General features: G+C 41.4%; 1 protein-coding gene across 6 annotated transcripts in view; it reads left to right on the top strand.

Annotated features, from left to right (window-relative positions):
* LOC126195416 (E3 ubiquitin-protein ligase HECTD1) overlaps window positions 1–14088 on the top strand; it is a 314241-nt gene that overhangs the window by 78978 nt on the left and 221175 nt on the right. For all 6 annotated transcript variants that reach the window (XM_049934021.1, XM_049934022.1, XM_049934020.1 and 3 more), the window contains exon 13: window positions 8488–8629. In XM_049934021.1, coding sequence (XP_049789978.1) covers window positions 8488–8629 — 142 coding nt within the window. The remainder of the gene's footprint in view (window positions 1–8487; window positions 8630–14088) is intronic.

Below are 14088 nucleotides of genomic sequence, written 5' to 3'. Positions count from 1 at the left end.
CAGTTACGGTGATTACTTTTGGAATATAGGTTTTCATATTTTTGTAGCCCTGACAAAAAACGTTTTGTGACCATATGTATACTTCAGATGAAGAGATGCACACTAAGCACAATCATGGTTCCATAGGAAACCATCAACATTTTTCCATGAAAGCACTGACTGTCTTGTCTCACTGTGGGATAAATTTATTAGCAGTTACGGTGATTACTTTTGGAATAGTAAACTGTTAAATTACTTTCTCCATCTGGCTCATTTTCTGTTGACTGCCCTGTGTACAAGACACTTGTGTTTTACACACACACTCACACACACACACACACACACACACACACACACAAAAATTGTCATCTACAATCATCGTTAACATCGTGTCTCCATGTGTCTTATTTCTTTTGTTATGTCTTTAAGTTTTATTCTTTCATCAGTGTTACTGTGCATCATACTCTTTAGTGCTGATTCCTTTATTACACTCACATGAGTGGCTCTATCTACTATGAAACTCAAGATTCCCATGCTTCGCGGCCCTTATCTTATGTTTACGCGCGAGTGTGTGCATATTTTTCCTGCAGCTAGAAAAAGGAAGTGCATTCTGGAAACTAGTCAAGCTCCATATCTTTTGTTTGTGTACCTATTGATGATGCAGTGCTTCTGCCTTTTGGTGAATAGTCTCCATTATTCCTAAATAATTAGTAATTTTCAACCAGAACTTTCCGTACATTATCAAAATAAAAACTCTTCGTTCATACTTCCTCCCCAGGGGGTTCATAGTTCTTTCACGAGTTTGTGTGTGGTGTGCATGGGACCCTGAGATATTGCAGTCCTTTCTTGCTTCTTGGGCTGAGTTTCCTTCATCGCGCCCCTCCCTCGCCATCCTCACTCCTTGCCTGCTGCTCCCTCCTTCCGATCCCTTTGTTTTCTTGTTTATATTGACCTGGCTATCTGCCTGGTTCCCTGTTTTCCTTGTGATTTTGTTCCTCTTGCCTGTTCTTTCATGCTTTTTGGTGTTTTGGTCCCCCCCCCCCCCCCCCCCTTGGGATTTGATTTCCACTTCTAAATTTTCTGCTTTTAGCGTGAGCCATTTGGGGAAGAACACCCACCCTATCATCTACGGCATGGATTCCTCCCCCACCCCACTTTCCTTTTCCATTCCATTCCTTTCCTTCCCGTCCCCTCCGTAGCATGTATAGCCGGTCCATGTGGTGGAGCCCCCCTTTGCACTGCTAAGTTGCCAGCACATGTAGCCAGTCTGCATGGTGGGGCTTTTATGTACCCATCTGACTGAGCCCGCTCCTGACGACACAGGGGTCACATTACTGATACCTGAACTGTTGTCTCCACATGTAATCCAAGAGTGGTTGCTTTTACTCCTGGGCCATCAGAACTCCCGACAATGGCCGCCTTGCCGGATGGCCCTTGATGTGGCTGGGTGGCACCCATGGGGAGAGCATCTGAATGGAGTGGGTGGTATCAGGGTAGATACTTAGCACATGGAGCGAATCAAGCTGCAGAAATCTGGCCATCTCTTTGAGTGGTAACAGAGCATTGAATGCTGCTTTGTATGACCTTGCAGCCTTCACTTCCCTTGCTACAGGCTGGGAGGAGAGCCAAGCTCGCTGGCTTGAGGTGAAACACTACCACCACAACCTGATCTGTACTAGGACAGATGGTGACACATTCACTGCCACAAAGATGTTTTTTGTGGAGGATATCGAGAACAAGTTTGTCGAAGTGGAGTCTGTCAGTAAGATGCGGTCAAGCTCTCTGTTGATCAAAGTGTCTTCTGCTGCCCAGTCTGCAGCTCTTTATGCTTGTGATTGTCTTGGTGATGTCCAGGTGTCTGTTATCCCTTACCAGTCACTGAAGGTGGTCCAGGGAGTGATTTTTCATAGGAACCTCATCCTTCAAACTAATGAGAAACTCTGGGCTAATCTGGAGCGGCACGGCATTCATTTTGTTCAACGTATGCAGAAGGGTAATAAAGACAACCACACCGATACCGACACCTTTATTCGAGAAAGATAATCTCCCAGAGAAGATCAAGGTTACGTGTTACTGATGTGACGTGAAGCCGTACATCCCACCACCCATGAAGTGCTTTCGGCACTTGCATATTGAGCATATGTCTTCCCACTGTGCGGTGACTGTGGACACCCACTCTATGAGGGAAGCCCTTGTGTTCCACCTCCTGTGTGTGTAAGTTGTCATGACCACCACTCTCCATGCTTAAGGAAGAACAGAAGATACAAGAGTATAAATCCCTGGATCGTCTATCTTACACTGAGGCTCATCAAAAGTATGACCATCTCCACCCAGTGTTGATGTCTTCTACTTTTGCCTCTGTTACGTCCTTTCCCTCTCCTACATCTTTCTTTACTCCAGTCCCAACCCCTCTCCTCTCCCTCTCCCCTCCGGGTGCTGCTCCCTCTCCCAGGCTGGAAAAGTGCCCCCCTTCTGTGGTGCCTGCCAGTGATGGGGCTTCCTCCTGGGACCCCTCCCCACATCATCTCTCAGGCCGGAGGCCTGCTACCACAATTTGGTCACCGGCTACACAGTCTGTGCATGCCAAGGTCGCTCGCTCTCTTTTGGTTCCAGAACTTGCCAAGCCTGTTCGAAGAAGAGGAAGAAGAAGAAGAAGAAGAAGAATTAATAGTCCCAGAACAAGCTACCCCCTTCCACCTCCCAGTGCCCCCGGTGGTGCCAATTTCCCCCTTGTAGCCTGTGTCTGACATGTTATTTATGGATGTCACCCCATCCTTGTCGGTGATGATCACTGACCCAGTGACAAGACCTCCCCTTGGCTTCTTTACCCTGACCTGCACTCTCACCACATGATAATCCAGTGGAATTGTAGCGGATATTACCATCACCTAACAGAAACACAACTTGTGCCCTCTTATCCTACATTGTGTCTTGCTCTACAAGAAATGCATTTCCGTGATGACCACTCTCCATCGTTTCGTTGCTATCAGGTGTTGTGTCAGAACCGTGCCAGCCCCAAGATTGCATCTCAAGAGGTCTGCACTTTATTCGCACTGATGTCATTAGTGACTGGTTCCCCCTTCATACCAACCTGGAAACAATAATGGTAAGAGTGCAAACAACCTCAACAATCACTATTTGCAATGTCTTCCTCCCTCCATGTAGGCCACTTTCTTATGTTGAACTACCTACCTTAATACAGCAACTCCCATCCCCGTATCTCCTTCGGATCTTCAGTGCACACCAACTCCTGTGGGGGAATGCCACTTCAATGGGTAGTGGGTCTTCTAATTGACCAACTTATTATGGACTTTGACTTGAGTCTCCTCAATGACAGTTCTCCTATACACTTCAAGTGCCACTCATATCACCTTTTCTGCAATCTATCCCACAATTTTCTCCCCTGCTCTCTTAGCTTGACTACACTATTCACCCCATGATGATCTTTGTAACACTGACCGCTTTCCGGTGATTCTATCATTCCCCTGCCACCGCCAGCCAAACAGGCTCCCACATTGGGCATTCCGCAGAGCAAGATGGTTCTTATATGCATCTGCTGTGCACTTAGACACCTCTCTCTCTCAAATTGCATTGATAATGGTCATGCAAGATGTGTCTGACACTACACTTCACGCCGCTGGTGCTGCTATCCCCCTGTCCATAGGTCCCCCTTGTCATTAACTGGTACCATGGTGGACAAAGGATGTAGCAGTAGACGATCAGGACCGCCGATGGGCTCTGCAACGATTTAAATGACACTCCTCACAGACTAAACTTATTGCGTTTAAGCGTCTCCGTGCTAAGGCTCACTACCTTAAACGGAATCAAAAGGAGTGCTGGGAGCACTACGTTTCCTCCCTGGGGACATATGCCTCTTCATCCTTGGTTTGGTCTGAGTTCTGTAGCCTTCTGGGCCACCAGTGATAGCCAACTGCCCGGTTTCTTATCCTACAGGGAGCTCTGTGTACTGATCCATTGGCCCTTTCAGAATTGGCATTATCTTCCAATCTTGCTACCTTTCTCATGCAGAAACAAGAAGTTAAAGAAACACACCTCTGTTTCGACCCCACCGAGCAGAAATCTGTAATGAACCATTCACTGAATGGGAATTCTTGCAGGCTCGCAACATCTACTCACGGTCTTTCAACTGAATTTGGCTCATGGGGTTACCCCACCCTTGAGTCCAGGAAGAGCCCAACATCTCTTAACAGCTACTGACTGACTAGCCTGCCCAATGTACTTTGTAAGCTGCTCAAGAGAATGGTTAGCTTAAGATTATATTGGGTTCTCGAATCTCGAGGTCTTTTGTCCCTGTATCAGTGTGGCTTCTGGAAAGGATGATCTGCTACTGACTATTAACTCAAATTGGAAACAGCAGTCTGACAGACTTGCTAAAAGTCAACACCTTGTCGTGGTCTTCTTTGATCTACACAAGGCATACAACATGGCTTTGCGCCATCACTTTGTAATTAACCTCCATGACTGGGGCTTTTGTGGCCATCTTTCAGTTTTTATCTGCAAGTTTTTGTCCCACTAGTTCTTCCGGGTTTGAGTTGGCACTTCACTAAGCACCCCTTGGATCCAATAGAATAGAATCCCACAGAGTTTTCTGTTAAGTGTCACAAACTTCCTCAAGGCCATCAATGTGCTTTTAACCTCTGTTGGGCCTCTGGTTACCTCGGCGTTGTATGTCAATGATTTTTGCATCTGCTGCAGCTCCCACTGAGTAGTGTCTGCTGAACACCATCCGAAAGGCCTTTGCGTGGGAACTTTCCCATAGCTTCCAATTTTCTCCCTCCAAAACGTGGCTTCTGCATTTTTGCCATTCAACCAACCAGTGCCTAAATGTTACAGGGCAGTCCCATTTCTTGGGCCTCCTTTTTTATCAATAAAAAGCTGATGTGGCTGACCCAATTTGCTACCTGAAGACTATCTGCACGAGAGCTCTTAATGCTCTCCGTCTCCTGGTTCCACAAATCTTGGGGTGCAGACTGTGCTACTCTTCTCAATCTTTACTGTGCTCTGGTTTTGTCCAGACTGGATTGTGGTTGTCAGGCTTATGGCCCAATGGATCCTTCCTATCTGTGAAACATGACCCTCTTCATTATTATGGAGTGCATCTGGCTATCGGTGTTTTCAGCACTAGTCCTGTTGACAGCGACAGTCTCCTTGCACAAGTGGGGATTCCCCCTCTACACATACGATGGAGCCAACTCCTAGAGGTCTCTGTTGCTCCTATGATATTCAATCATCTTGTGCATTCCGTCCTAGAATAGTTCCAGGGTGCTACCATCTTCTACACTGACGGTTCTAAAACGATAGATAAGATGGGATACGCTTTTACGTCTCCCACTGACACAGAACACCATTTGCTGCTAGTATCATGTATTCTGTTCACAGCAGAGCTGGTAGCCTTTCACATGGCCCTCTGTTTTGATACTCGGGCCTCCCTCCAATGTGTTTTAATATGTACCGACTCAATGAGGAGCCTGCAGGCTATAGAACGATGCTAATCTTGTCACCCTTTGGTCTCTGCTGTCCGTGACCTTCTCTCTGCCCTTGACCGTGAAATCTGCTTAGTTATCTTTCCTGGGCCCCAAGCCATGTGGGCATCCCAGGGAACGAACTGGCCAAGTGTTTGGCTAGAGAGACAGATAATTGCCCCCACCCCCACCTCCAGTCCCTTTCAGGATTCCACATGCAGATATGTGGATACACGTCAGATCTCTCTTTTGCCCAAAAGTGGAATGACATCTGGTGCGTTACTGCCCTCAGTAAAACTCCACACAATCAAGGAGACTACTGCTGTTTGGCGCTCTTCCTTCCGCTCTTCCTGGAAGGAGTCTTAATGAGCGACCCCCACAATGTGGCTATGGAGCCAGACTGACAGAATTCCATATATTGGTGTAATGTCCCCTTCTTTTGCCCCTTCATACTAAGTATAGCCTTCCAGATTCCTTGTCTTTAATATTAGCAGATGATGCACAGATGTTTGAACTGGTCCTCAGTTTCCTATGTGAAAATGGTTTTTATTTTCAGTTATAAAGTGTTGTATTAACAGAATCTTCCGTTGGTTCTTGGTATAACAACATTATAATAAATGAAAAGCACCAGTTTGCTTTTGTTCTACAATATTACTTTTATTGTTAACCAGTTTTTGGCGTACAAGGCCATCTTCAGACCTTCACCCTCGAGGTCCCTGAAGAAAATCTTAGCAACCCTATGGAAACGACAAATGGTGAAGAACCAGTCACACTTGTTTACGAGGTGTTTCTTTTTTAAAAAAAGGTGTGATGTGTGTTCTGTGTTAGCCATGATTTCTCTGTTAATGTAAATCATGCTCTTATTTACACTACCCACCCCTTTCAAAATTAGTACAAACCTTCCCGTCTACATGACATCTCATAAAAGGTATAAAATATTCTATACAAAATAGAACATAATATGCTATAGTATCATCACTATTTAATTATTCATCCAATATTGTATGCTCCGCTAACGTAATATTCACTCCCGTTCATTAAGGCAGATATGCGTTAGGAAATATAAAGTTAACTCTGGACCGACTATGACGGTACTTGTGTCAAAGAATAATGCAGTTGTCCTAGGGCCAGCTCTGCGAGGACAGAAACCTCGTGTAGAGCAAAAAGGCAAAAGCTGGCTTGACTATATTACATTCTGCATGAGAATAGTATTCCTATGACTTGGGAGATAAGAACTGACCAGGCACCTAATATATACTGTCCAAAGGCTGTGCCAAATGACTAAGATCGGAGACAACGTGTGCATTCTCCACCTCATGGTACAGCCGTGCAAAGTCGGGACATCTGACTGGAACAAGAAAATCTCTTACCAGGAGCAATTTTGAATGATGTAATAACAAATTCTCGCTGGGAAGGTTTTAACCAGTACCTCTGAGTGTGGGAGGATAGAATAGTTTAAGAGTTTAGGGGAATTTGGTGCAGGAAAATTATTACACTCCACCCGTTAACTAAGAATGTTAACATCTCTGGGGGATAGATGACTCCCCGGATCCCATGGATCTGATATTAACTTCACTTGAGCAAGTGCATACCAGTACTTCTTGTTAAATTTTGTTTGAAAGTCTCCCCACTTCAAAACAATCACCACTTCACTAGGTAACACAACATTATGTGATGATACATTTTTTTCTACTTTGTTTTGGATAAGCTTGAATTCTTTCCACATGTCATCTATAACCTTGTTTTGGATAAGCTTGAATTCTTTCCACATGTCATCTATAACCTTGCTAGCATCATTAAGTTTGGAAGAAGCAATACGTTACCCTTACAACACATCCTTCACTCCTGTAACCCTCTTATCTCAATCTTTCCCCACACCCTCTACCCAACAGTTTCCTCTTCTGTAAGTTAAGTGTTTTTCCTCTTTTGTGTGATCCTATTGAAGACTCGGTGCTTCTGTTATTCACATCAGTTGGATTGTTTTAAATGACCAAGGAGACACACAAAAACAAAATTTAATGACCATGTTTGCATGTTCTGTAGCGAGGCATTGCAGGGCCATGTGAGAATCAGTCACTTCTATGGTGATATGTAGACACAATGAAGGGGGGGGGGCATATCATCATGTGTTAGTTTTATTAATTTTTTATATTTTTTGTTTTATTATAAAACTATTTCATTTTAGCTATTCGACTGGTAAATTATAAATTCTGGCTTTTACTTTCCGTTAACATATCTTACAACTTGTAAGCCCAAATGAAGGAAAACACCTGTGTGCTTTGCCTATGTGCAGTGAGCATGTAATCTTTGTATGTCTTAAGTATACTTTAGTATAAGACCTATGCAACAGCTGTTGTGTATTCCCAAGCTCACATTATACTTTGTGTGTCCTTAATGCATTTGTTGAGTGTGTTAGGACGTGGGTACATAAAATTCTAAAAACTATGATGTGCATCCATAGTAATGGTGATAGTGGTTTCAGTTTGATGATACTTACACCACTTGCATTCATAGGTCAGTGAATGTTGATGTTTTTGTGATGTGCAAGTGCAGAGACTTGTGTGGGATAGTATGCCATCAACGAATTTTTTCTAAAGCAAGTTGCATTTTTTGTAGCGCATTTTAAAATTTCACTTTTTACTAATTTTAACTTTTAAGTGATTGGTCATACAGGAACACGTGGTGGTTCTGTTTTATACAATACTTGATAATGACTGAACAGTGAAATTGTGCAGTCATACAGCCAGTAAAGAAAAGATGACTGCTGCATATGGCATTAAATCATTTGAAATAATGATCTGAATATTAAGCTATTTGAACTGAACACTGCAGATAAAAAGAAGGCTCCTTATTGTAACATTTCATGGTTTCACTGCATACTCTAAATATCTACAAATATTACCTGTTTAGTAAAATAGCCTTAATCATACCTGTTGAGCATGTAGGGTTTCTTGACAGTTTGCTCACAAATTTTGTTCAGAATACAATTTATATTAATAGCTCATTACATTACTTGTGCTTACAGGAAAGCCAGCCTGGGTCTCATCAAGAAGATGGTACATTACATCCAGCCAAGCCTGTTAGTTGAAGTGTGTAGCCCCGAGTCGCCAACATATAACTTTGGTACAATGTTGGTTGAAGTTATTGCAACAGTATTAGATAATGAGGTACATATTTAAAATTTTACTAGCTTAGCGCTTGCTGCTTCGCTCATGTAGACTGCGTTCTCTACACATAATTTTTTTATTTTACTTTTTTTAATCGAATTTTGTATGTTGTTCATAAATTGCAACACATTCTAAACATTTCACGCTATTTAAGGTCATAAAAAGATGGCCTTTGCTGAATGTACTCCTGACCAAAAAGAGATTCTCATCGGTGGAGTCAGATTTTTTGTTAATTGTGTCTTTTGCATTCTTGCAGTGGTATTCCCATAGAAACTTCATCCCCTGACAGGGAAGTAAAATATCAATTTCATAATTTACCTTTAATTTTTTTAACATAACAAAATATATTTTTTAAATTTTCGTCCCTTATTTTACCCCATTAGTGGTTGAATTTCCAAAAATGCTAAAACAAGTATTTTTAATTTTTGACTGAGAAATCAAGTGCCAATTTTTGTATTTGTAGCTTCAAAGTTGCCTTAATAGCAACATATTTTCAAAAAACCTTTCATACCCCATTTCACTCCCTTTGGAACGTAATTTTGAAAATCTGTTCTTAAACGAGGCTTGCAGTACAAGATCCACACCCTCTCCACATTTGAAGTTTCTATCCTTAGTGATTTGGACTGGTAGATGAAGAGTCAGTAAATGTGTGGCCTTATTCCACCCCCAGAGGCATTGAATTTCCAAAAAAAGGTGAAACGTGTATTTTTTTCAGAATGAGATTTTCACTCTGCAGCGCTGTTATGAAAGTTCCTGGCAGAAGGTAGGAGACGAGGTACTGGCTGAAGTAGAGCTGTGAGGACGGGGCGTGAGTCGTGCTTGGATAGCTCAGTTGGTAGAGCACTTGCCCGCGAAAGGCAAAGGTCTCGAGTTCAAGTCTCGGCCTGGCACACAGTTTTAATCTGCCAGGAAGTTTCATGTATTTTTTTGTTTCTAAGTGAGAAGCCAAATACTAATTGTCATAGGTATAGCTTTAAAAAAGCTTTCACAATGAAATATTTTCATAAAACATGTCACCCCCCTTCCCCCATTTCACTGCCTTAGGGATTGAGTATTCAAAAAAGAGAAAGGTGTGTTTTTCAATTTCTAACAGAGACGCCAAATACAAATTTTCTTAGATTTACCTTAAAAATGCTTACATAATGAAATATTTCCATAAAAACTTTCATCCCCATAGGGGTTCAATTTCAAAAAACAGTGAAACGTAATTTTTTAGATTCTAACCAAGAAACGTAATTCACATTTTCATACATGTAGCCTTAAAAATTCGTTCAAAATGAAATATTTCATAATACGCGCCCTCAGCAGTTAAATTTCCAAAAACACTGAAACACACTTTTTTAATTTTTTAATTTTTTTTTTTATTCCTAACCAAGGAGTCAAATACCAGTTCTCATAATCTACGTTTAAAAATACTTAAATAGTTTCGTTAATAATGATTTGTTTAAAAATAATCCACTATTTTACCCCCATAGGGATAAAATTTCAAAAAATGTTGAAACGTGTATTTCTTTATTTCTGACTGAGAACCCAAATACCGATTTTCGTAGGTCTATCTTCGAAATTGCCTCAATAGTGAAATGTTTTCAAAATACTATTTGACCCCCTTAGGAGTGGAATTTTGAAAAATCCTTTCTGAAATGGTGCCTACAATATAAGATAAACACCATCTGAAAAATTTCAAGTTTCTGTCCTTAGTGGTCTGGTCTGCACAATGATGTCCTTAATAATTGTCTCTCGGGAATCGTTTCATAAGACGCTTGTCTCACTGGATTCTGTGCATCCTATTTTGTCCACTGCCTGATTGCGGTTTAATTTATTGACTCTCCCAGAAAGACTGGGCAATCAAACTAAGGCTTATTAAACGATATTATGTTTGATTTTTGTGTGTTACATTGGAAATCATGACCTGTATTTATTATGTTTTTTCCCTTTACTCTACCCTATGTGTGCGTGAATGTGACTGAATGAGTGTTTTCACGTGTGGTTTCGGGTTTCTTCTGTGGGGGCTGCTGAGTTGGTTGTCGTCTGCTAGGAGCAGGTGATGTTTGCTCCTTGTTTGGAGGGTAGCACAGGATGACCAACTTACAAGGGGAGGCCGCCAATTGTGAAATTCAGATTCGATTCATACTGCGCATAATAAAAGCTCATGGCCACAGGTGTAATGTGGCAAAGCACCAAGATGCACTTCTCAGCCGTTGTTGAGAAAATCGACAGTTAAAAGAAACCGTTGCGGTGAAATACTCTCTATGATTGATAATTTTCTACAGCGTCGAGGCGCAGCGGTAAGCACTCGAGTTCGTAATCCGAAGGTCGCCAGATCGAATCTCGCGCCATGCAACTTTTTTTTATTATTAGTTTTTTGTAATATATATATATATATATATATATATATATATAAACTATTAATGAATTGCTTATGCATGTTGGTGAAGGCGGATCCCTCTCCAATTGTACCGCCTCCATTTTTCCGTTTGTTTAACAGGGTGTACCAAAGCTCTCACGTCCGCACTGATTTTCGACCATGTTATAAGTTGCGCTAGGGACCGCATCTACCTTCTTTCGAAGTTAGCAGGCAACTACGCTGTTATGCGGCGGCTCGTTTCGGCCCGTTCAACATCTGTCCTTCAAGTGTAACGAGCGAGTAACGGAGTTTATATTTCATACATGCCACAGCAAATTTGTGTTCGTGGGGTCTCTGTTCTAATTCGAACGTTTGACTTATGCTATATGTATTCGTTTCGGAATATCGTTTCTACGTCTTCCGTTAACTATATGTGGTTAACATTATGAAGAAAATTAATAACATTTGTGAAATACAAATTCGTTTTATCTTTAAATATGTCTGCTTGTGTCTGTATATGTGTGGATGGATATGTGTGTGTGTGCGAGTGTATACCCGTCCTTTTTTCCCCCTAAGGTAAGTCTTTCTGCTCCTGGGATTGGAATGACTCCTTACCCTCTCCCTTAAAACCCACATCCTTTTGTCTTTCCCTCTCCTTCCCTCTTTCCTGATGAGGCAACAGTTTGTTGCGAAAGCTTGAATTTTGTGTGTGTGTTTGTGTTTGTGTGTCTATCGACGTGCCGGCACTTTCGTTTGGTAAGTCACATCATCTTTGTTTTTAGATATGTTTTTTTCCCAACGTGGAATGTTTCCTTCTATTATATATATATGTGTGTGTGTGTGTGTGTGTGTGTGTGTGTGTGTGTGTGTGTGTGTGTGCGCGCGCGTGCGTGCGTGCGTACACACATTTGAATTACAAAAAAAAAAACGTTGCATGGCGCGAGATTCAATCCGGTGACCTTCGGATTAAGAACCCGAGCGCTTACCGCTGCGCCACGACGCTGTAGAAAATTATTAATCATAGAGAGTATTTCACCGCAACGGTTTCTTTTAACTGTCGATTTTCTCGACAACGGCTGAGAAGTGCATCTTGGTGCTTTGCCACATTACACCTCTGGCCATGAGCATTTATTATGCGCAGTACGAATCGAATCTGAATTTCACAATTGGCGGCCTCCCCTTGTTAGGATCCCAGTACCTGGACTGAGAGGTTTACCCCTGTTAGTGTTGAGGTTGGTGGTGGAAGCCTACCCGTCTGGTAGATTTCGTTGCACCGTTAGTTAGGTGAAGCTCGGTGGAGAAAGGACACTCTGCAGCTAGCGGTTGGTGAATATAGTTCGCAGGTCCCAGAGGTGGTTTCTGCTGACAGGAAGTAAGTCGAATTAGAACTTCCTTATGTTAAACTCATGGAATATTTAAGTACTTCAGCTTAACTGAAGAGTGTGTAGTTATGTATTTTTGGAATGTGGCATAATTATTTTATTAAAGTTGGCGATGATGGTGGTTTGAAATTAAAAGTGCAGAAGTTGCTTTGTTCCTTTCGGACATCACGGTGTGGAATTTCTAGCAGGGAATATGTTTAGGAAAAGCTAGTCAGTATAACTTCAGGTGAATGTGAGAATAATAGTGTTTTCGAGCGAGTGTGACTTTTTATTGTTCTTATTTTCTATTCTCTCTTTGTGTTCGTCTTGTACCTCGTGTGTGGTAACCTATGATCCTTCTGGTCTACTACAGCACTGCAGTAGGTTTTCATATTACCAGTTAAATTGTTTCGTGTGTATAATTTCAGTAAAATACCAGTTTTTTGTGCGCATAGAGCAAATGTTTGTAACGGTTTGTTTCTGAATGGACCACGTGTCAGTTGAAACAATTGGGGGGGGGGGGGGGTGTTTCTCCCTGGCTGAGTTAATTTTATTTTGTGGTGGCAAAATCATTCTGGTATTGCACCATTAAAATTTCTTACATTTGTGCTTGGCTTAATGTCTAATTTCTGAACAGTTAACTCGTGATCAAGTTTACCATGTGCTGAAGTTCGGCCGTTTGTAAGCGGCAGGCACGGATTCCGCATTGTATATCTAGTATACAAACCTTGCGAAATGGATAAACCTCTTTCCAAGCTAGTGCATGAGCATAATGGTGATAGGTAACTCTCTGAACTATTTCTGTTGTGGGTATGATTGAATTACTGTGTTCCACTTCCCTTGTGTGTGCTTTTTAATTGCACTATTCTACCATTTTTGACGAATTATTTAGTTAAATTTTTTATTCAGGCACCAGTCTTATGTATTCATTGGATGTGCATCAAATTCAGTCATGAAATAAATGTGCTAAGTAAAAGATAAATTCAGCGTGCTTTATCTTTTCATTGGTGCCACTTTACAAATTAATATTCTGTTCCCTGATTTTTTTTAAAGTTAATCTGCTTGCTTGTGATGAACAAAAATGGGAGTCAAAATCAAAGTGAATGGCGTACTGTCTCAAAGTTAAGGAATTCACATGTAATTAAACAAGCTCATTGATGTACGACATACAATGCTGTTCATCTTGTTAGTTTCTTTGAAAAAAATTGCATTCTTATATTTAAATTCTTATTTAAATTAAACTGATAATTTCCAATTTGGTCTTTTGTTAATTGTTAGGAAGGGCTTGGGCTGGTGGCGACCCTGTAATTTTTAAATTTATAATTTTGCTTGTGAGGTGGCTTAACCAGAAATTACGCACAAGGGTTACATCTCCATTATTCTTGGTACGTAACGTATGTTGAGCCTTGGCTAGGATCCGTTTACAGTTCTACATACATACTTTACAGTTGAATAGCTGAAGTCTTAAGAATTCTTTGTTGTTGGCACTGGTAGGAGGAACTCAGATGATTGAAAAAGTAAAACTAAAATTTAGGTGTGGTTTTCAGCATCATTAAATACATGGTGTTTCAAACAATTAATCAGATTTAACAGGACTTTATCTTCTACTTGAACGAAGATAGAAGCTTGAGGTGAATTTTAACTTACACACAGGGCTACAAAGTTCTTATTTTACAGCTAGTGCCATTGCATTTGACATGCATGCACATACAACCTTGGAGTACATTTTTCATTTACCTTTCTCAAAAGTTCAG

The sequence above is a fragment of the Schistocerca nitens genome, chromosome 7 (genome assembly GCF_023898315.1).
Source record: "Schistocerca nitens isolate TAMUIC-IGC-003100 chromosome 7, iqSchNite1.1, whole genome shotgun sequence".
Classification (NCBI taxonomy): Eukaryota; Metazoa; Arthropoda; class Insecta; order Orthoptera; family Acrididae; genus Schistocerca; species Schistocerca nitens.
The sequence above is the reverse complement of the archived record's forward strand: the minus strand, read 5'-3'. Positions and strand labels throughout refer to the sequence as shown.